This window comes from Anolis sagrei, chromosome 1, assembly GCF_037176765.1.
Source record: "Anolis sagrei isolate rAnoSag1 chromosome 1, rAnoSag1.mat, whole genome shotgun sequence".
NCBI classification, from domain to species: domain Eukaryota; kingdom Metazoa; phylum Chordata; class Lepidosauria; order Squamata; family Dactyloidae; genus Anolis; species Anolis sagrei.
In genome coordinates, this window is record NC_090021.1 from 30,706,920 (window position 1) to 30,730,606 (window position 23,687).

A 23,687-nucleotide genomic window follows, 5' to 3' on the forward strand; every position below is an offset into this window, starting at 1 on the left:
AGTGACTTGCAGTTTCTCAAGTTGCTCCTGACACGACAAAAAAAAAAGGAGGCTATTAGGAATGGTGGTCGTGGATTCAACTTTGTATCCCCATTTCTTATCCACGACATGCGAGTGTGGAGAAGAGCAAACTAGAGACCACCTGCTGCAATGCAACCTGAGCCCTGCCACATGCACAATGGAGGACCTTCTTGCAGCAACACCAGAAGCATTCCAAGTGGCCAGATACTGGTCAAAGGATATTTAATCAACTACCAAGCTTGTTAACTTTGTGTTGTTTAATGTATTGTCAAAGGCTTTCATGGCTGGAATCACTCAGTTCTTGTGGATTTTTTCGGGCTATCTGGCCATGTTCTAGAGGCATTTCTCCTGACGTTTCGCCTGCATCTATGGCAAGCATCCTCAGAGGTGAGGTCTGCTGGAGCTGGGAAAAAAGGGGGGGGTATATATCTGTGGAATGACCAGGGTGAGACAAAGGGCTTTTGTAAGTTGGGCTAGGTGTGAATCTTTCAACTGACCACCTTGATTAGCATACAATGGGCTGACTGTGCCTGGAGCAAACTCTTCTTGAAAGGTGATTAGATGTCCCTGCCTGTTTTTCTCTCTGCTGTTTTTCCTGTTGCAATTTTAGAATTTTTTAATACCAAACGCAGCGCCCAAACAAGAATCCAGGAACATGGAGGGCACTGCAGACTGCTCCAGCCAGAGAGGTCAGCCATGGCGGAGCGCCTGGTGAACCAACCTGGACACAGCATTTTATTTGAGAGCACGGAGATGCTGGACCGCTCTCACGGCCACCATGTCGGACTGCACGGAGAGGCCATTGAAATCCACAAGCATGTGGACAGTTTCAACAGAAAGGAAGAGACCATGAAGGTGAACAAAATCTGGCTACCAGTATTAAAAAATTCTAAAATTGCAACAGCAAAAACAGCAGAGAGAAAAAACAGGCAGGGACATGTAATCACCTTTCAAGAAGAGTTTGCTCCAGGCACAGTCAGCCCTTTGTATGCTAATCAAAGTGGTCAGTTGAAAGATTCACACCTAGCCCAATTTACAAAAGCCCTTTGTCTCACCCTGGTCATTCCACAGATATATAAAACCCCTTTTTTTCCCAGCTCCAGCAGACCTCACCACCTCTGAGGATGCTTGCCATAGATGCAGGCGAAACGTCAGGAGAAATGCCTCTAGAACATGGCCAGATAGCCCGAAAAAACCCACAAGAACTTTGTGTTGTTTGTTTGTTTGTTTAAAAATGCAATGCAGCTGCTTGGTCTGCTCCTGACACGATAAATAAAACAGGAATGGTGGTAGTTGGGAGTCCAAAACACCAGGAGAGGCGAGGCTTGCCCCTGCCTGGACTAAACTACCTCGAGGAGGGCGAGGCCTCTTTCAAGATGGCGGAGAGCGAAGGGAGAAGAGCAACTGCGCCACAAATGCTGGCCAGCGGCCAGGCGGCGCCATCTTCCCTTCCTTCAAAGGCAGGGAAACAAACCAAAGCCAGGCTTCTCCTTCAGAAAACCCCTCCAAAACACAGCCTATTTTGAGTGGAGGTTGAAAAAAAAACCATCCTCACAGCCTCCAATCATTCCAAACAATGCAATTCAGAGCCTTTTCCTTTCAAAACCAAAACACAGCGCGCCAGACAAACCTGAAAGGCCTCCTCAGGATTTGGATCATTTAATACTACCTGATTATCCATTTACAAACCTCAAATCTGACCTTAACCACAGCTTAGTCTCACAAAACAGAACAAAAGCCCAGTCTCGATTGAAAAGGGGGGTAAAAAGGAAAGAAATGCGACTAACCCACCTCAAAAAAAGGATCCACAACCTTTCAGATTTCCCATCCATTCTTTATATAATCCTCTCTCCCTCCCTCCTCCGCCCTGCATTGCTGGAAACATCACTGAAAATCAATTACTAAACTATATATATAAAATTTTAAAAATAACTAATCCTAGATGACAGATAATACACAAAATGTTCAATCACTAAAAAGCCAAAACAGACTTATTAATGGTATAAAATCATTGTCCCACCCTCCAAAAAAAAAAAAAGGAAAACACTAATCCGAGATGGCGGATTACACAGAAGGCTCAATATACACAATCTAGGAAAGAGGTAGAATATTTATTAATTGTGCCATTTCCCACCACCCAAAAAACATCAATTACAAATAGATAAAAGATTTGGTTTCTTATATAAGTCAATCCCAGCTAGGATCACACAAGAAAACAAAAGGAACTGAACAAAATATATACAGAATCACCAATCTAGGAGAGAGGTAGAATATTTATTAATTGTGCCATTTCCCACCCCCCAAAATAACACCAATTACAAATAGATAGATTTGGTTTCTTATATAAATCAATCCAACCAAGCTAGAATCACAAGAAAACAAAAGGAGCTGAACAAAATATATACAGAATCATCAATCTAGGAGGTAGAATATTTATTAATTGTACCATTTCCCACCCCCCCCCCCCCAAAAAACATCAATTACAAATAGATAAAAGACTTGGCTTCTTAAAGAAATCAATCTTGCTAGAATCGCAAGAAAGCTGTACAAAAACAACCACGAGGAAACAAAACAAAGCCTAGACAAAGAAGAGAAAATGAAGCCCAAAGGAAGAAGCAAAGCACAAAAACAGGGAGGAAATTCGCCATTTAGAAAACCACAAGGAGGAAATTCGCCATTAAAAAAGAAAGAAAGTGGAGATATTGTTAAAGTAAAGTGAAAAATCAAGAGGAGATATTGCTGGGGAGCCAAATCCAAAAGAGGAAAGCAAGCCAAAGAAGAGGGGGAAGAGAAGAAAATAAAATAAAGAGCTCTCTCTGAAGGAGAGAAGGCGAAGAAGAAGCAGCAGCAGCAGAGTCTCCATTTTTCCTGAGAGAGAGGACGAAGGAAGAAGAAGAAGAAGCCCAAGCCTTGGCTTCACAGAGCTTTAGAGAAAAGGCAAAAGAAACGAGGGGGGAAGAGAGGGAAAAAAAGAGGGAGGAGATTTGAAAAGATTATTTTTCTTTCTCCCTCTCTCTCTCTCTCTCTCTTCTCCTCTCTCACACACACTCGATCCCCCTCTCTCTTTCCTCACACACACACACACACTCTTCTCTTCTCATACACACACCCAGCCACACTTATAGGCAGGCACACCACTCACACAGGCAGACACACTCTCTCTTCTCTTCCCTCTCGATGGCTACCACAACACCACCCCTCCAAACAAAACAACTAATTTTAAACAGGCTCAATCAATGAGTCATTAAAAGAGAGAGAGGGGGGGGGTATTTGTATCCTGTTCTCTCCCCCTACACACACTCTCTCTCTTTCCTTCCTTCCTCCTTTCCTTTCCCTCCTCTCCTAAATTTGCATGGCATCAGAGAGAGAGAGGAAGGAGAAGAAGAAGGGGGAGAAGCCCACCCCAATCCTCTCTCTCTCTCTGTTTCTCTCTCTCTCTGTATTTCCCAGCTATCAGCCTTTAGACCTGAAACCTTATCTGTCCTCTCCGCCCCCCTCTCTTCTCCTCTCCCCCTCTTAAGAAACACATTTTGGGGGGGACAAGAGAGCCCTCTTTGCAGCAGGAGCAGCAGAAGAAGAAGGAGCAGCCTCTCCCTTTGCAGCCCAAATAAATATTTCATCATTTCCCAAGCAAAGAAAGCACCAAATCGCCCCCCTTCTTCTTCTCCTTCTCCTGTGTCCTCTCTCTCTCTCTCTGTATATATATTTATATACATCGCCCCAGAGCCAATAGCTCTCTGGCCTGAAACCTAATATCCTGGGTTTTGGCAACTCCTGGTTGTTAATTTGCTCTGTCTCTCTCTTAAGAGAGAGATAGAGAGATATATTCTTCTTCCCTCTCTCTCTCTTTCCCCTTTTCCTCTCCCCCTCTTCTTCTTCTTTTTCCCCTCCCCAAAAAAGGGAGGAAGGAAGGAAGGAGGTTGTGTGTTTCTTTCTTTCTCTTCTTCTTTTTTTTTCTTCCTCCTCTTCTCTTCCTTGAAATTTTTATCACAAAATTATAATACACTCAAAGGGAAACTCACCGTCATGAAAAAGCAGTGCCTTGTCAACGGGGTTTCTTCGCCATCACATCAGGGGCTGGCAGTGTAAAAAGAGAGAGAGAGAGAGCGAGAGAGAGAGAGAGAGAGAAAGGGAGGGGGGAAGAGAGAGAGAGAAAGGGAAGAGAGAGAGAGTACAACAAGCACACAGTCAGTGCGGGAGATCCCAGCCACAAGGAGAAGAGAGAGAGAGAGAGGCGCACACACAGGCAAGCTCCACTTCCACGCACATTAGGAGAGAGACCAAGCCGTGGACGAGGGCTTCTCCGACGGATCCTCCTGCTTTTTGACACCGGGAAGGAGCTGCCAAGGCGAAGAAGGGACCCAGGCAGGAGAGTCGGCCGAGGAAAAGCCTCCCTTCCCAGGCATCATCTAGGTCTCCTTCTAAAAGCTTGCCCAGGCGCCAGGCTTAGCTCCCAAACAATCTGGAAAAAGCAAAGAAGTTGGTGCTGGTGGCGTAAGCTTTCCTAGGCTTAAGTCCAAAAGGAACAACTGAGGAAGGGGATGAAGTTGGGAGCTGCATCTCTTTGTGCCAATCTGTTTCCAAACAATCTAGGGGTGAGGTGGTTGGCATAACCTTTCATGGATTTAAGCCCACTTGCAAAAAATCTGAGGAGGGGGGCAGTTGGTGGCATAAACTTTCCTAATCTGTTTCCAAACAATCTAGGGGTGAGGTGGTTAGCATAAAATTTCATGTCCATCCACTTGCAAAAAATCTGAGGAGGGGGTGAGTTGGTGGCATAAACTTTCCTAACCTGTTTCCAAACAATCTAGGGGTGAGGTTAGCATAAGCTTTCATGTCCATCCACTTGAAAAAAAATTGAGGGAGGGGGGGAGTTGGTGGCATAAACTTTCCTAATCTGTTTCCAAACAATCTAGGGATGAGGTGGTTAGTGTAAGATTTCATGTCCATCCACTTGCAAAAAATCTGAGGAGGGGGCAAGTTGGTGGCATAAACTTTCCTAATCTGTTAACAAAAAATCTGAAGGGGAAAAAAGGGTAGTTTTAACATAATTTTTCGTGGACTTAAGGACACTTCCATAAAATCTGAGATGGGGAGGAGGGAGTTGGTGACATAAGCTTTCCTAAGTTTAGGTTCAGAAATTCTAAAAAAAGAATGAAGTTGGTGGCATTAAGTTTTCCTAATGTTTCCAAACAATCTGAAGGGGAGAAAAGGGTAGTTAACATAATTTTTAATGGACTTAAGGTCACTTCCAAAAAATCTGAGATGGGGATATCTCCTAGACGTAAATCTATTTCCAAACTATGTTAAGGGGGGGAAAGGTAGTTGGTTTGGTTTTCATATATTCAAGTCCACTTCCAAAAAATCTTAGTGGAGTTGGGGAGTTGGTGGCATAAGCTTTTCTAAAGTTAAGTGCAAAAATGAAGTTGGTGGCATAAGCTTTCCTAAATTTAGGTTCAGAAATTCTAAAAAAGAGAGAATGAAGTTGGTGGCATTAAGTTTTCCTAATCTGCTTCCAGACAATCTAAAGGGGGGTCCACTTCCAAAACATCTGAGAGGGGGAAGGGGTTGGTACTTATAAGCTTTCCTAAAGTTAGGTCCAAAAAAATGAAGTTGATTGCGTTCACTTTCCTAGGCTTAATCCACTTCCAACAAATCTGAGGAAGGGGAAAATAAATGGGTTACAAAAGCTTCCCTAGTCTTAAACCCACCTAAAAAAAACCTGAGGAAAAGGATGGAGTTGGTGGCTTTCTATTTCCAAACAATCTGGGGGGGGGGGGGGGGGGTGTGGTTAGCATAAGCTTTCATGGATCTTAGTCTACTTCCAAAAAAAAAAAATCTGAGGAGGGGAGATAAGTTGGTGGCATAAGATTTACTCAAATTAAGTCCTCTTTAAAAAGAAAAACTAGGAAGAGGGGGGGGGGGGGATTGTTATCATAACCTTTCCTAAGTTCAGTCCAAAAATGAAGTTGGTAGCAGTTCACTTTCCTAGGCTTAAATCCACTTCCAACAAATCTGAGAAAGGGGAAAGAAATAGGTTGCAGAAGCTTTCCTAGATTTCAGTACTATTAAAAAACTGAAGAAAATGATGAAGTTGGTGTCATTCCTAAGACTTATGTCCACTTCCCAAAACTCCAAGGATGGTGGTATAAGCTTTCCTTGACCTAAATCTATTTCCAAACTATCGGGGGGGGGGGGTGGTTACCATAAGCTTTCATCGATTTAAGTTGGTTGCCAAAGATTTCACAGACTTGGGTCCACCACCCCCCAACCCCTTCCCATAGGAAGGGACCTGAAGCTGGTGGCATAAGGTTTTCTAGGTTCCTTTCTATTTCCAAACAATCTCAGGAAGGGAAATAACTTGGTGGCATAAGCATTCCTAAACTTACTGAACTTAAATCCCAAAATTCTGGTGGCATAAACTTTCCTAGATATAAATTTACTTCCAAAAAATATCTGAGGACTGAAAAGCAGTTGATGGCATAAATTTCCTTAGGTTTAAATAAAAAAAATAGATGAGGAAGAGAACAGATTTGGTGGCGTAAGCTTCCGTAAACTTAAATCCAAAAAAAATTGAGGAAGAGAGCCGAGTTGATATCATAACACTTTCCTAGGCTTAAATCTATTTCTTTAAAAAAATTGCAATAAGAAGTTGGTGGCAAAAGCTGTCAGACTTAAATCCACTTCTAAAAAGTCTGAAGAAGAGACTAAATTTGGTGGTGTAAGCTTTCATAGATTTAAACTGGCATCCAATATCTGAAGAAAAAAATTAAGTTGGTGGCAAAAGCTTTCCTAGACTTTAATCCAAAAAAATCTGAGGAACAGAACAAAGTGGGTCACTTTCCTAGACTTAAGTCCACTTCCACAAAATCTGAGGAAGATAAAATTGGTGGTAAAAGTGTTCCTAGATTTAAACCTCCTTCCAAACATTTATAAGGGAAAGAAGGCGGTGGCACTTTTCCTTCATCACTCTAGAGAGAAAAATCCACTTAAAATCCAGTTTCTGCCTCCTGCAGAATTCTGGGGTTTGAAATTTAGGGAGGAGCCATTAACAGCCTCACTAAACTACAAACCCCAGAAGGAGGCAGAAACCAGATTTTAAATGGATTTTTTCTCTAGTGTGATGAAGTGTAGACTAATCAACTTCCAAAAAAAGGCTGATGACATAACCTTTTCTAGACATAAATTTACTTCCAAAAAATCCAAGGAATGGAAAGCAGTTGGTGTCATAGAATTTCCTAGCCTTAAATCTATTTCTTTAAAAATCACGGGAAAGGAGTTGGTGGCAAAAGCAGTCAGAGACTTAAATCCACTTGTAAAAAAAATCTGAAGAAGAGAATTTTGGTGATGTAAGCTTTTGTAGACGTACATTGACTTCCAATATGTGAGGAAGAAAATTAAGTTGGTGGCATAAGCTTTTTTAGACTGAAGTCCACTTCCAAAAATCCGAGGAAGGAAAAGAAGATGGTGGTGTAACCTTTCCTAGACTTAAAAACTCCAAGAAGAGGATGAAATTGGTAGGATAAGTTTTCCTAGACTTAAATCCACTTCAAAAAATCTGAGGAAGAGAATAAAGTTGGTAGCATAAGCTATCGAAGACATAAATCCAAGGAAGGGAATGAAATTGGGAGCATACATGGCTGAGCTGCTGAAGTTGCTACCACTTCTGCAGGAAGGTAACGCACTCCATGCAGTCATGCTGGCCACATGACCATGGAGGTGTCTACAGACAATGCCGCTCTTTGACATAGAAATTGAGATGAGCACTACCCCCCAGAGTCGGACATGACTAGACTTGCTGTCAGGGGAACCCTTTTACCCTTACTTTGCATCTTTCTAGACTCGTGTATTTCCAAGCAATCAGAAAAAAAGAAGGAAGTTAGTAACATAAGCCTTCCTAACCTGAAATTTTAAAAATCTGAAGAAGTAGACTTAAGTCTACAGAAGCCTTTGCTACCAACTTCTTTCTCTCAAAGATGCTAGATCTTTGAATTCTGTCTTGTAAGGTTAAGACCCTTTAAAAATATATTTCTTCTTGTGTTTTCCCCCCTTAAAAAAGGTAGGGGCTAGCCACTCAGTTGTATACCTGGAAAGAATCATTTACTTACCCTTCATGAACAAATATATGCAAAAATTTACAAAGTATGAAATGGCATTGAAGTGAAATTTTCTCACTGAATGTTGTGAAAGACCCATCAACTTTTCTATACAGTTAATAATTGGAGAGCTCATTTGGATGAAGAGAAGGAAAATTTTTAAAGCAACTAATAAATGATCTTCTCACCTATTCCTATCCAAATTACATCCACAAAAAGGAAGTTGAGCTCTGGGACTGTGTGTGTGTGTCAATCTTATCCTTGCATAACTAATCTGAGTAGGCAATGGGGTCTTGTAGCATCTTCAAGACATTGGTCACATCAAGACATTGGTCACAACAAGATCAATACTTTTGATGAAGTACACTATCAAAATCTTTTTTCACTCTTAAAGGTGCTACAAGAATAATAGAATCATAGAGTTGGAAAAGATCACATGGTCCATGTAGTCCAACCCTCTGCCATGCAGGAAAAGTACAAAGTAGCCCTGACAGATGGCCATCTAAGCCTCTGTTTATGATCCCTTTGAATATTGATTGAGACTCCTTCTACACTGTTCTTATATGCCAGGATCTGATCCTAGGTTATCTGCTTTGAACTGGATTATATGAACCTCTACAGCTTGGATAAACAAATAATCTGGGATCAGATCCAGGGATATAGGGTAGTGTAGAAGGGGCCTGAAACTAGCAGTTAGTTGTTTCTTGAGTTGTTATGTGCCTTGAAGTCCTTTCTAACATTGCAACCCTATTGGAAAGATTTGTTCAGAGGCAGTTCGTGTTTGCCTTCCTCTGAGGCTGAGAAAGTGTGACTTGCCCATGGTTGGTTTCCATGGCCAAGCAGGGATATGCAGACTGCTTAAACCACTGTAACACTTAACTACAGCCCAGTTTATTTTCCATTAAGTTATTTGCACACTTTGTACAGCAGGCTAAAATAGAATAAATTATTTTTTACATAATAAGAGAAAATAGTAGCAATTACATAAATAAAATTATTCATGCCAGCCATAACCATACAATTAACATACATTTTGATATACCAGGCTTCCACGGGTCTACTCCAGTTGGGCCTAACTTTTGGCTTTAGGCCACTATATTTAATATTTTCTCTTCAGAAAACACATAATCAGTTTTAAATGTATTTAAATAAATTGATAAGCATATACAATCAAAATTTAATTGTCTTTTATATTTGTGCTACCTTTGAACAGATACATTGTAACTAAACCATCATTTTAGTCTTCTGTCCATTATTTCCCCCAGCCCATCTGATCCAGAGGGTGAGTGTTCTGCTTCATCTGCTTCATCAATGTTTTTTGTATCTAGTGGCTAGTGAAAATGAGTAAGAAAGGGTACAATGTTATTACTTTTCACTGGTACTGGACAAACATCTGCTATTGGGAGTTTTTCTGGGGAACAGACAATTAAATAAGTGGGACTGGTTTGAAATAAGATACCAGTAGAACCACATCCTGATCTCATGGCAAGTTCCCAATGGTCAGCATATTCCAGGGAAGGCAGATTTGAGAGTTCCTCCCCACACAGTGTAGCTGCCAGGAGCGCTGAGACATTTATGGCCAGAAAGTACTATAATTCATGAACAGTGGTAATACTATTAACAGAATCTGGGGGAAGAGTCTAGAGTGATAATTAAATTGCTTTAACCTACTTGTTTGATTTTGGCCTGAGCTCTTTATTTAAACATTCCTTTCCAACAAGAGTGGGAGTGGTAAGGAACTCACAAAGATTATGTAAGGCTATTTAAGGCATTCTAGATGAGGATAAAACTAGATGTGCTTGCATAGATATCTTAGCTTATATATAGCCAGACCCCCCACATGCACTGAGATTAGAGTCATAAGATTCTAAACCACAAGTGGAAAACTACAAATAAATTGCTTTTTTAACCTGAGAGAATACCTCTCCCAAGAATTTCTAGTTCTTACAGCATTCCATCATCTCACACTGAAAGCTGACCATAGTCACATTGGAGGTCCTAGAGATTCCTAGAGAGGTGTTCTCTCTAGAAATTGAGTAGTCCTCAAGCACGACTGGAGGAAGTTTACTGAGTCACACTGGAGAACCTTTAAATTTTCAGATTTTTTTTTTTCATCATATCCATGGATAATCAAATACACTAAAGTCAAAACCACAAAAATGGAGGGACAACTGTATTCCATTTTATTTTACTTTTTAAGCCTCAGAAGACAGCAATGGCAAAATTGCTTTCAATGATCCTGGCAAGAGAACCCAATGACAAGGTCACCACAAGCCATGAACTAGACATCAGGGACATATTTTCTGATAATATGGTTCATTTGAAACAGTTTTGCTTTTTGTAGTTGTGCTATTGTGACATGGCAATTTTATTCAGATGTTTTGTCAATCCACTTGCAATTGCTCCCAGAGTACCAAAGGAACCATAATTGCTTTCCTGCAAAGAATTGATGGAACAAGAGACTGAAAATGTTGTAAATATAGTGATGCAATTAGAATTCAAACTGCCAGACAATTAGAACACAATATGCTGGACATAAGTGTGATTGAGAAAATTGTTATAAATGAGAAAACCCAGGAAACAACAGAATCAGACTATGAAAAGTTTATGAATTATCGAGAGCTGCAGATTGCTGGTACTGGTATTGTGCAAACTTTTCGCAAGGTCTCATGAAGATTAGGATTTTATGATTTTATTGATTTATATCCCACCTTTCTCTCAATAATGAGACCCAAGGCCAATAACAATATATTTTAAAACAATATCTATCAACATTATACCAAAGCTTCAAAATAAACAAAGTCAAAACATCTTAATAGTTCTAATGGGCTCATAAAGAAGTCCTTCATATCCCTCGTCCTAAACCATATAGAAACAGACTGGCAGCCTATGGAGTTGTTGCAGCAAAGGAGATGTGTGCTTCATGTAGCAAGACATGTCCTGACTTTGGTATAATTAATGTAAACACTGATAGAATCCTCATCCATTAATTTTCAAGCCCCTTTTAAAGCAATCCAAAATAACATCACTTAATAGTATACTGATGTACAACTGTATGATGTGCTTTCCTTTGATTTCTAGAACACCTGTCCCCCAATTATCTTTGGTTAATTACCCTGAATTTTAATATTCTGACAGAAGGAGAAAATATTCCACATTCTTCACATCATACAAAACTTGTCTTCTCTAGTTTTTGTGTTCAATTCATGATGGCCTTAGGGACCTTAGCACTTTCTTGACAGTGGAGATTTGCTATTGCCTTCCTCTAAGGCTAAGAGACCAGTGGTGTAGTGGTTTGAGTGTTGCTTATGTACGCAAGCTTGTAATATTGATAGCTTGCATTCTGGCTAAATCACAGTTTTGATGGTTCCATGAAACTATGATTTAGCAAGAATGCTAGCCATCAATATCACAAGCTTGTGTCTGGTTGTAAAATTGTTAAAAATCCAGGACTGGTTGCAAATGGAAGACAATTCAAAGCAACTTTCCCACTCCATTGCTTTTCCTACTATACATTTAATTTGTTCATATGTTCACATAAAACAGTTTTCCTAATGCAGCTGAGATCTGTTGTAAAACTGCGAAAGGAGAGAGAGAGATGTTGAAAAATAAACACTTGTTAGTGTACTGTGTGCCGCCCACCACAGTCCCCAGGGCTTCTGCTTATTTTGTTTCTGCTGAAAGACAAGTGAGGAAACATCAGTATGAACACGTGAAACTTACGAGAACAGCATGAAAGTAATTGTTACTGGAGAATGTTACTGGAGAATGTGGTCTCCAGTAACTGATATTCATTGGGTCTTTGAGTGCTTCTGCTAAACTTAATAATATTTTCAAAAATATTACTTTATTTAACTGAATGAGATAGCCATCCTGGCATGTTAACTGAGACCCAGGTGGTTCTTCTAACCAAAAGGAATAATGTTTCTTTTTGTAAAATCTTGCAAATATAAAAGGTGAAAGTAATATAATTTTTGTAAAAATAGAGCATTTCTGTAGAATCCCTGTTAAATCTATGTGATGCATAAGCAACTAATATAATTGACATGATCACTTTTGAATGCCATCTTTTGCCTTGCAGACCTCAAGCAGTTCAGTGGTATACTCTCCAATTTGCTTAATCATCCACAGAGTGATTAAGCAAATTGGTAGACAATTAGAGCACAACTAGAATAGAGCATCACTAGATAAATGCAACTGAACTATACAAAACTTACTTAGTGGCACTGAAGATAAGTTACTTTCCTGTCTCAATTTCTTCCTTTATATTCCATCTGGTAGAACTTAATAGAGTGGTTTGGGAGTCTTTCACATACTGTGTGAGCCATTTATGGTCCACTGTAACTTATTTAAAGGGAATTCTGAGGATAAATTATTTCTACCTATTGGAACTTTTGGTTATTTTGTAGCATATTCTCAAAAAGGCTCAAATTTTGTTGGTTGGGTTATTATTAATTAATATGTCCTGATAAGGTGATTTTATGGGATTGAATGACTACCTATATTATTAACTCTGGATCTTCATGGCTGTTAAATATAAATAAAGAGATTAGTTGTTATAGTGTTCCTGTATATGAATATTAATATACCTTGGATATTAAAAATGCTATATATAAATATATGACCGTATCTTCCTCCATGAACCAACTCAGGCCCTCTGTTCTTCTGGGGAGGCCCTTCTTTCACCTCTGCCAATTTAACAAGCTCGCCTAGTAAGTACAAGGGAGAGAGTTTTTTCCTCTCTGGCCCCCGACTCTGGAACTCACTACCTGGAGAAATTAGAAAAGCCCCTACCTTAGAAACCTTTAAAAAGGACCTTAAAACCTGGCTCTTCCGCTGCGCTTTTGATGAATAGGTTTACATTCTCACACTATTGCTTAACCTCAACGTTTTGTCATTGGAGTATATGCCCCCCCTTTTGTGGGAAAGCCTGATTCTACAACCCCCACTATAATGTGACCTCCTCCGCAAATAATCTGTCTCTTATCCCGCCTGAGTTTTAATTAGTTTTAATCAATCTCTCTTTTAATAATTACATATAGCCTGCCCATTGTCGTTGTGATTGTGCCTATTGTAATTTTATATTGCTATGTTTTCATAAGTTTTATGTAATTATGTTGTTTATTGTTTATTGTTTGCGTTTTCGGTGTTATTTTATTGTAGTTGTCTGTTTGGGCTTGGCCTCATGTAAACTGCTCCGAGTCCCCATTGGTGAGATGGTGGTGGGGTATAAATAAAGATTATTATTATTATTATTATTATTATCTACTGAATAGGATAGGTAAGGCATTTGATGAATGAATGAACTAAGACAGAGGTAGATGATATTTCAGTTAGTAAGATTTGTTCAGAGCGTACCTGCCTTTGCTTTCTTTAGATGCTGAGAGAATGTAACATGCCAAGGTCACTCCATGGCTGAACAGGGATTGAAACCCTGGTCTCCATCATAGTCCAGTGCTCAAACAACAGCACCAAATTACAGTAGCTCTCAGCTATGCTTACCTGGTACTAGGGAATTTCTTCCAAAAACCCATTGGATACAGTGAAAGTTACGTAATATTTTTCTCTCTTTAGAACACCAAACACTGCAGAATGGGTTAGATAGCAAGGCCCGGGGAATAATTGCCTTCCAGGAGACAATACATGATCAACTCACACCTAAAAGACAACACTTCTATCAAATTTGTTTATTTATTTATTATTTATTTATTTATTTATTTACTGTCCTTGTATACCGCCGTTTCTCAGCCTAACTGGCGACTCAACGCGGTTTACAACAAAATATACAGTGCACAGTATACAATTAAAACCATAAAAACATAATACACAATATTACACGTAAATCACAATCCAATACATCTCCTAACTAAAATCCTGGTCCAATTTCATCATCCATATTACTAATCCGTAATCAACACATTCATTGCACCGAATTAACCAAATGCCTGCTTGAACATCCAAGTTTTTAGTCTTCTTCGGAATACCATCAGCTTCACTGAATCTTCTTAGGACATGGGCTTTGGAATAGAGACTTTGAAACATTGACAAGTTATATTAGAGTACAAGAGCTTGTAACTCAGGGCTCTCATTCTTTTATGGTCTGTTAAGGGGGAGACACTGAAGTACATTTCTTTTCCTAAATAAAGCTGGATCTTTGATTCACCAAGCCTGGTCTAATATTCTCTTATAGTTAACAGGGGAAAGAAATTACCTTTTATTTTATTTCACATAAGTTTTCCATAGCCACCCTGTATACAGATTGGCACAATTACAGTATTCAACAGATGAATCTCCGATTTTCTTTAATGATTCAGCTTCATTTCCAGGAAGAATAGTAACTGCTGACACAAATCACAATCTTTTCCTGTCCTTTGGAGGCAAAGATCCCAGCCCATGTACTTGTGAGCACTGAACTGGCTAAATACACTAAACATTACATTGACATTTTCCATCCCATCTAAAATAGACTATTGATTCTTATTATACTGGAAATCAATTACAAGAAGGAAATTGAAAATATTTTAGTTATTGAGTCTTTTTCATTTTCCCCCCGAATTAATATAGCAGGAACTTACTAGAAATCTTCAATTTTGTATGGCTTAGCATTTGTAGCAGTAACTACTCCAAAAACACATTCACTTGTAGAACCAATCCTTGGGGAAACATTATAAAGTAAGCTACTGAGATACAAAGAAATTTCCTTGTTAGCTTTCCTTCCTTTGCTACCCTATTCACATAGGATTTCTAAAGACTAGTATTACTACATGTAAGCTTGGAAAACTCCCCAATGTCTAATACAGTAATCTTACATCTGAAATAAAAGCCAAATACAGAGTACTTCCAGAGAAAATAATATAGCTTGAAAGAGTTCAGTCCAATTCAGGAAATCACTCTTCTGCAAATGAAAAATAAGTCTAGTTTAATGTAAACATTAAACCAGTGAAAGATAAGGCTTCTTTGTATGTTTTACTAGAATAAAATGAGCCTGTCACATTTTGCCCTGGTACATTATTCCCTGAGGCTTGTAGATAGTACCCAAGATTTTAAAATAAGAGTAATGATTTAATTACCCACACTAAACATTAAGCTAATACACATTAACACTAAACATTCATGTACTTAATTCAATAACTACATTAAAAGTATGTTTTTATTGCTTTGCTCTTCTGAATCCAAGAGGGAATACAGATCTGAAAGATTGACTCTGAAGGAGATTTTTGTATGCAACATGGTTTTGTGCAACTTGAGCATCAATCTCCATCCATTTCCAGACAGTATACAGCACAAGGAATAGCCTCCTAGAATAACTACTGTACTTCTGCTTATCTAGGCAGCTCGCTGTCTATGCAGAATATGTTTAGTTTTGGAGTGATCTTGATTCTTTTAAAAACTAATAAGCATGTGAACACTCACATTCAGTACCTGAAATTTTTTTTTCATGTCAGGAATGACTTGAGAAACTGGAAGTCATTCTGGTGTGAGACAATTAGCCGTCTGCAGTGATGTTACCCTGGGAATGTCCAGATGTTTTGATGTTTTACCAATCTTGTGGGAGGTTTCTCTCATGCCCCTGAATGGGGAGCTGGAGCTGACAGAGGGAACTCATCCGCACTCTCCCCAGATTCTAACCTGCGACCTGTCGGTCTTCAGTCCTGCCAGCACAAAGGTTTAACCCATTGCGCCACCAGGGGCTCCTCATGATGAGTTTTTTCATCATGGAAAAACTCATGATGTGTGTTGTTAGGAAGGCTGTATGGGATGCAAACCCTACTGGGAGTGATGACGAACAATGCAGCTTCTGGGTGGTGCTTGTCAGAAAGGTTTTTCCCTAGCTCTGAATTGCCATATTACAGTGGGACCTCTACTTAAGGGCATCCCAACTTCAAGAGCATTTGTGTTAAGAGCTCACAACAGAGGGAGCACTGCCTCAAGAGGGAACAGTAGCAAGAGTACAGAGCAGGGGTCCTCAAACTTTTTAAACATAGGGCCAGGTCACAGTTCCTCAAACTGTTGGAGGGCCGGATTATAATGTGAAAAAACTAAGAATGAATTCCTGTGCACACTGCACATATCTTATTTGTAGTGCAAAAAACACTTTAATACAATACAATAATTAGAATGAAGAACAATTGGGTGCATCTACGACACTACTTTAGCATGCGTCAAGGCTATGGAACCTTCGGAGATGTAGCTTTGCAAGGTCTGTAGCCATTCCTCTCAAGCTACAACTCCCAGGTTTCCATCACAGTGAAACTGACATCAAACTATTTTACAGTATCTATCAGGCATGGGCAAACTTGGGCCCTCCGGGTGTTTCGAACTTCAACTCCCACAATTCCTAACAGCTTACTACAGCTCCCAGAAGCCCCCAGCCTGCGACATGGGCCAACTTGGCCACTCCAGGTGTTTTGGACTTCAACTTCCACAAATGCAAGATTCTCTAATTAGGCAGAAAAAAATGAAATGCAAAGATACAGAATGGGGAACACATGGCTCGAGAGAATTACGTGGAGTCCTCATGGGCAACAAGTTAAACATGAGCCAACAATGTGATGCGGCGGAAAATAAAGCAAATGAGGTTTTGGCCTGCATCAATAGGAGTCTAGTGTCTAGATCCAGGGAAGTCTTGCAACCCTTTATTCTGCCTTGGTTAGACCACATCTGGAATACTGTGTCAAATTCTGGGCACCACAATTGAGAGATGTTGACAAGCTGGAATGTGTTCAGAGGAAGGCGACTAAAATGATCAAGGATCTCGAAAACAAGCCCTATGAGGAGTGGCTTAAAGAGCTGGACATGTTTAGCCTGAAGAAAAGAAGAAGGCTGAGAGGAGACATGATAGCCCTGTATAAATATGTGAGAGGAAGCCACAGGGAGGAGGGAGCAAGCTTGTTTTCTGCTTCCCTGGAGACTAGGACGTGGAACAATGGCTTCAAACTACAAGAAAGGAGATTCCATCTGAACATTAGGAAGAACTTCCAGACTGAGAGCTGTTAAGCAGTGGAACTCTGCTGGAGGCCCCTTCTTTGGAGGCTTTTAAACATGCTGGATGGCTATCTGTTGGGAGTGCTTTGAATGTGATTTTCCTGCTTCTTGGCAGGGGGTTGGACTGGATGGCCCACAACGTCTCTATGATTCTATGTCCTAACAGCCTCCTACAGTTCCCAGAAGCCCCCAGCCTGGAGGCTGTTAGGAATTGTGGGAGCTGAAGTCCAAAACACCTGGAGGGCCCAAGTTTGCCCATGCCTGATATAAACCCTACGCCAGTGGTTCCCAACCTGGGGGTCCCCAGATGTTGGCCTACCATTCCCAGAAATCCCAGCCAGTTTACCACCTGGGAGTTGAAGGCCAAAAACATCTGGGTACCCCAGGTGGAGAACTTCTGCCCTACGCCTCTCTCCCTGAGCCTTGGTCGCACCCAAAATGAGGAGGACCAGGCTGAGTTCTCAGTCGCTGTCCCTTTAAGAAGGGAGGCCCCGCCCACTCTCCTCTGGCCAATCAGCGCCTTCCTTAGAGCCGGGTGGCGCAGGAATCAAGATGGAGGCTGCCTCGGAGGGAAGTGTGCCGGCAACCAACGGCGAAGGCTCGGGCCTGCTCCCCGCGGTTCCCGAGCGGCTCCAGCTGCGGGAAGCGGAGCGGCGGGAAGAAGCGGAGCGACGCCGTCGGGCCCGCGAGGAGCAGGCGGTGCAGGAGGAGCAGAGCGACGTGTTCGCCGCCGCCTTCGCCCGCGAGCAGGCCGCCATCGAGGCCCTGCTGGGGCCCGAGGGCGAGGCCGAGGCGGTGTCAGAGGCCGGGGAGCGTGTGCAGGCCCTCCAGCGCTCGCTGACGGACTCGGTGCGCTTCCTGGCGCCTTACGAGGTGCGGCGGGCGCAGGCGGCGCTGGCAGGCCTGCAGGGGGCGCTCTCGGAGCGGCGCCTCCAGCTCCAGCCGCAGAAGCGCTTCGCCTTCAAGAAGGGCCTCAAGAAGGAGTCCGCCGCCAAGCCGCCTCCCGAGCGGAAACAAGACCCCGAGAAAGAGGTTCCGCCGTCAGTGGCGGCGTTTCTGCCCGGCTGCGGCTTCAGCGACGCCGAGGACAAATTGCTGGAGATGGGAGCCTCCGAGCTGCTCCAGCAGGACGTCATCCTCTCAGGCTTGAGCCGCTGCCGAGTGCGCCTGCGCGGGAACCCCAACACTTTGCTGGTACGCCATTGCCAGGATTGCACTGTGCTCTGTGGGCCGGTGTCCACCTCGGCACGTGTGGACGGCTGCGGCGGGTGCACCGTCGCCCTCGCCTGCCAGCAGCTCAGGACCAACCGCACCACCGACACCAGTTTCTACCTCCACGTCACTTCCCGGGCCATGCTGGAGGAGTGTGGGGGCATCCGCTTCGCCCCTTACTCCTGGAGCTATGAGGGGCTCGAGGCGGACTTCGAAACATCCGGCCTGGATCGGAGCAGGAACCACTGGAGCCAGGTGGATGACTTCGACTGGCTGGCCAAGAACGAGGCCTCGCCCAATTGGAGCATCATCCCCAAGAAGGATAGGGTTACCGACTGGGACTGAGCCCCAAAACAAGAAGCTTAAAGACTGGAATTGAACACACCGTTTCCTAAATTGAGATGATGAAGGACTGAAGTTGAACCCATTATATGTTGGAGTAGGAGCCCTAAAAACGCCCAATTGGAGCATCATCCCCGAGAAGGAAGAGGGTCACCGACTGGGACTGAGCCCAGTGTTTCTTGCCTCCAAAACAAGAAGGTTAAGGACTGGAATTGAACACACTATTTCCTAAATTGAGACGATGAAGGATTGACGTTGAAGCCATTATATGTTAGAGTAGGAGCCATAAAAACGAATGGAATTGAACTCACTGCTTCCTGGAGCAGTCCATAAAAATAAGGGCCCTTCCACACAGCCCTATGTAATAGTATGATAGCTGGATCCGGAAGCTCCGAGCGTTACGGAGATGCTGCATCGCTCCTTTGTGAGTGCTGTTTGCGCAAGAGAGACTTAGCTAATGTAAGCCAGATCGGAGTCCAATAATATAGAAGGAATGTAAGAGTTCTTTAATGGTGAAACGCTAACCCTTACCCTAACCCTAAACCGTACTGTAAGCCTAAGCCTAACCGTTACCCAAATCCTAAACCTTATCCTAACCCTTACCTTAACCGTAAACCATACCCTAACCCAGTGATGGACAACCTTTTGCGGTTGGTGTGTCAGAATTCGCCAAAAACCTGAGCATAACTTGGGTGGGTGTCACTTCAAGAAAAAAATGGCAATATTTAGTTTAAATAAGAAAAATGTATAATCCATGCTGAGTTATAGAGTGAACAATGCTCAATGTGCAGATGTTAAATTTGTAGAGCCTTTTACAAACTTAAGGATGGAATTAGTTTGGCTCTTATAAGATGTACTTCTCTGTGTCTGCATGTCATCAAAATAGCCATGCGTGTCAGTGTTGACACGAGTGTCATAGGTTCACCATCATGGCCCTAACCGTAACCCAAACCCTAAATCTTGCCCTAACGCTTACCCTAAGTGTCTCCTCCTTTCTATCTTTCCTTCGCTCTCCCCGCTTTCACCTCGCCCCCTCTTCCCTTATCCACAGCCACCTTTGTCGCATCTCCGTAATGCTCAGAACTTCCGGACCCAGCTATCATACTATCACCCAGCCCTGTATCCTGAAATATCAAAGCAGAAAATCCCATATTATCTGAGTGTGGACTTAAGGCCCTTCCACACAGCCCTATATCCCAGAATATCAAGGGAGAAAATCCCGCAGTATCTGCTTTGAACTGGGTTATCTGAGTCCACACTCAGATAATGTGGGATTTTCCACCTTGATGTTCTGGGATATAGGACTGTGTGGAAGGCCCTTTAGACGATGTGTGACTTGAGCTGGACCCATTTTTTCCTCTATTTTCCACACTTAAGCAGAGCTCTGTTCCTGAAACTTAAGCCGAAAGCTTGGGAGTCACTGGATTAAATGGAATGCCTTAAGACAGTGGCTCTCAACCAGTGGGTTCCTGGATGTTTTGGCCTACAACTCCTAGGGCCCTTCCACACAGCCCTATATCCCAGAATTTCAAGGCAGAAAATCCCTCATCTGAGTGTGGACTCACATAACCCAGTTCAAAGCAGATATTGTGGGATTTTCTGCCTTGAAATTCTGGGATATAGGGCTGTGTGGAAGGGCCCTAGAAATCCCAGCCAGTTTACCAGCTGTTAGGATTTCTTGGGAGTTGAAGGCCAAAACACCTGGGGGGACACAGGTTGAGAACCACTGCCTTAAGATAACTGTGGGCCGTTTCTGACAGTCCCTATGTTCCAGGATCTGATCCCAGGTTTTCTGTTTATCCCAGATTATCTGGCAGTGCAGACTCATGTAATCCAGTTTTAAGCAGAAAACCTGGGATCAGATCCTGGGGTGTAGGGCCTGTCTGGAAGGGCCCTGTTCTATAAAACAGTGATTCCCAAAGTCTAATCTTCCATGTGTTTTGTGCTGCAAAACATCTGGAGGACCGAAGTTTGGGGATCACTATCTTAAGCGGGATGCCTGAAGTATGCTGAGCCATATAGAGCCGTGTTTCCAAGACAACTATGCCATAGAGTGTTTCCCAAAGTCCAGCCTTCCAGACGGTTTGGACACCGTCTCCAAAACGTCCACAGGACCAAAGTTTAGGAACCACTGGATTGAATGAAGTGCCTGGAGCAGCATGCTGTGTTATGAAAACGTTTGGAGGACTGAAGGTTTTTTTTTTAATTTACTTCTCTCTCATCTCTCTTTTGATACAGTTACTCAATCAAGTAAATATTTATCTTTTTAAAATATTTATCTTGATATAGGGCAGTGGTTCCCAACCTGTGGGTCCCCAGATGTTTTGGCCTTCGACTCCCAGAAATCCTAACACCTGGTAAACTGGCTGGGATTTCTGGGAGTTGTAGACCAAAATACCTGGGGACCCACAGGTTAAGAACCATTGCAATAGGGGCTCATTAAGTTTGGGGGTGACTGGGTTAAATAAAGTGTCTTGAGGCAGGTGTGCTGTAATGTTTCCCAAATGCTCCTCTTCCAAGAGTTTTGGACTTCATCTATCTCAAGACTTTCTAATCATTGGCCCAAGCATCTGAGGGTTTGGGGAGTTGAAGTCCAAAACCCCTGGAGAAATAGGGTTTGGGAATCATTGCTACCAAGAAAATTCACATGGGAAATTAGCTAGTGACTATTAGCCAAAACAGAACTTTAGTCTCTAATGAATGGGTAATGACAGTGTCAACAAAAACTTGCTCATTAGATTAAGCAGAGTGCTTAGAGCGTGCTTTGTTGTAGAGCAGTGGGTCTAAAACATTCGAAAGAGTGCAATTTATTTTATTTATTTACATTTGTCATGTCTGTTTTCCAATACAGGGTCTTAATAAAGTTAATAAGTACATTGGGGAATCACTGGATTAAGTGCAGTGCCTGGGGGCAGATGTGCTGTCAAACCGAGGTGCCCAAACTCCCCTTTCAGAGGTTTCAGGACACATCTCCATTAAGAATTAAAGCAACTTGGCACCACTTTAACTGCCATGGCTCAATGCCATAGAATCCTCGGAGTTGTAGCTTGGTGAGGTACCTGTACTCTTTAGCAGATAATGCTAAAGGCCTTGCAAAACAACAACTCCCAGGATTCCATAGCATCGAGACACAGCAGTAAAGGTGGCATCAAATTGCAAATGGACCCTTGGATTTCAGCTTCCAGAATCCCTGATTGAATCAGCAAGAGATTAGATACCATTATCCCAAACCAAACAATGCAACTGATTTCTATGTACTATATCTTGGAAAATGGGGTAAAGATTGTTGTTCATTCGTTCAGTCGTTTCCAACTCTTTGTAACTTCATGGATCAGTCCAAGCCAGAGCTCCCCGTCGAAGGAGCTGGGGGCCGTCGCCACCCCCAGCTCCTTCAAGGTGAATTCAGTTTACTTGCCCTGTTTTTTCTTCTTGTTTCTTTTGTTCACTAATGAAGCATTCTGATGCTAATTCCAGTTTTGTATGTTCTTTATATCCCCTTCTATACTGCTTGCACTACTTTTCCCTGCTGTGTCAAGGTGCTGCTTTTGCTCCTTGACAAAGCATTGGTGAAATGAAAGATCCTCACTATCTGGATTATTACTCCGGAGTATAATGTTTACAGTGCAGTGCTTTGAATGGTGGCTTGTTTCACTTCTGTAATACATTTCATTGATGACAAGCATTCAGAACTAAAAGGCATTATTAATCATACATATTAACCTGTTAGTATGATAAATAATTTTATAAAGCAGTGTCCATTACTGTGTAAACCTATGTTGACAGTATGTGTAATGGATAACAGCTTGACAGTGTTGGAAACTTTTTGCTAGTTGATCATTTTATTTTTCAAACAGTTCAAATGAATGCTTTGCTGATGGAGAAGATCTTATGTGGGCTTTGAATTCTGTTTCAAATGTCCTAAATCCAGTGCCTTTGTCATTATGGGAAAGTCTATCCCCAAAATATGATACATGAATACCATCTTGTCTGTATGCTTTAATTCACATCTGCAAATGTCACCAAGTCATAGAGCTTTCAAAACTCTGTATTGTACCACTAGTACACACTGCATGTAATTATTTCCAGTTTCAGCTATGTTATTCCTGAAAATTTGTAAAGTAATGTAATTGTATGTCGAAGCAAACAGTGTGACTGTGTATCGGACACCATTTTGAGAAAGTTTACATTTTGATTTAAGATGGGAAAAGTAAAACACCTGCTTAATGCTCAATCGAAAATTGTTGAATTTTGACTAGATTGTGTTGATCATTGGTACATTTTCTGTTAACACTTCATAAGATGATATTCATAGTGATGGAGTGCAGAGCTTCACATAACACTAAACATATTTCTGTATAGTATATGCAAGTCTGAGCATTTCAAGGTTTTTGAGTATCGTCCCTTGTTTTGTAAACAATAATAAATAAAATAAATAAATATAAAGTTTGTTTATATCCTGCCACGGGCAACAGAATACAGTGAAATACATATAACAATGTCAAATTACGTAGAACAAATATATATAAAACAGCATAAACCTTCTTCTAGTTTAAATAAAAGAACTCAATAAAACACAGCAATAGCTGCGGATTAAAATACAGTCATATCAGTGCCAGTCATAGCAAGTGCACAAGTCAAGTATTAACTATTGTTTTCAAACTTCTTATACTTTGTATACATAGCTGTCGAATACTGTTCTGAAGTATTGTCTGGAATTCTTGCTCATAAGATTGCATGATGATACTGGTATAGAGCTAAAATCTGATTAGGGCTATTCCCAAATGTCCTTGTCAACCTCTTACTGATTGGACACTTTGATATACAGAAGATTTCAGAAACCAAAATGGAAAGGATGCCAATTGGAGTACAAATGGTGGAAAATTCATATCTGACACGACATGATATAAAAAACATTCCTATAAGGGCACTTCCAGGCAGGGCTTAAACCTACTTCGGAGCTGATGAAAGCTGATTAAAGATGCCATTATAGCAGATTCTGACAATGGGATGTCCAGCAACTCCATCAGTCAG

At 41.6% G+C, this 23,687-nt stretch overlaps 2 protein-coding genes across 4 annotated transcripts in view; one reads left to right on the plus strand and one right to left on the minus strand.

The window, feature by feature from the left end:
• The window catches only part of BICRAL (BICRA like chromatin remodeling complex associated protein), a 36,429-nt gene extending 32,002 nt beyond the window's left edge, over positions 1 to 4,427 (minus strand). The window contains exon 1 of one of the 3 annotated variants that reach the window (XM_060754361.2): positions 4,044 to 4,427. The gene's annotated coding sequence lies outside the window, so the exon portion shown is untranslated. Of the gene's footprint in view, positions 1 to 1,812; positions 1,882 to 4,043 lie in introns of those variants that run through there. The other 2 variants (XM_060754358.2, XM_060754360.2) reach the window with 2 other exon arrangements.
• A 13,189-nt stretch (positions 4,428 to 17,616) lies between these two features.
• Positions 17,617 to 23,108, plus strand: TBCC (tubulin folding cofactor C). Its single transcript, XM_060754357.2, has one exon. The coding sequence runs from the start codon at positions 17,655 to 17,657 to the stop codon at positions 18,657 to 18,659; it is 1,005 nt and encodes a 334-aa protein (XP_060610340.2). The 5' UTR covers positions 17,617 to 17,654; the 3' UTR covers positions 18,660 to 23,108.
• Positions 23,109 to 23,687: the final 579 nt, after the last annotated feature.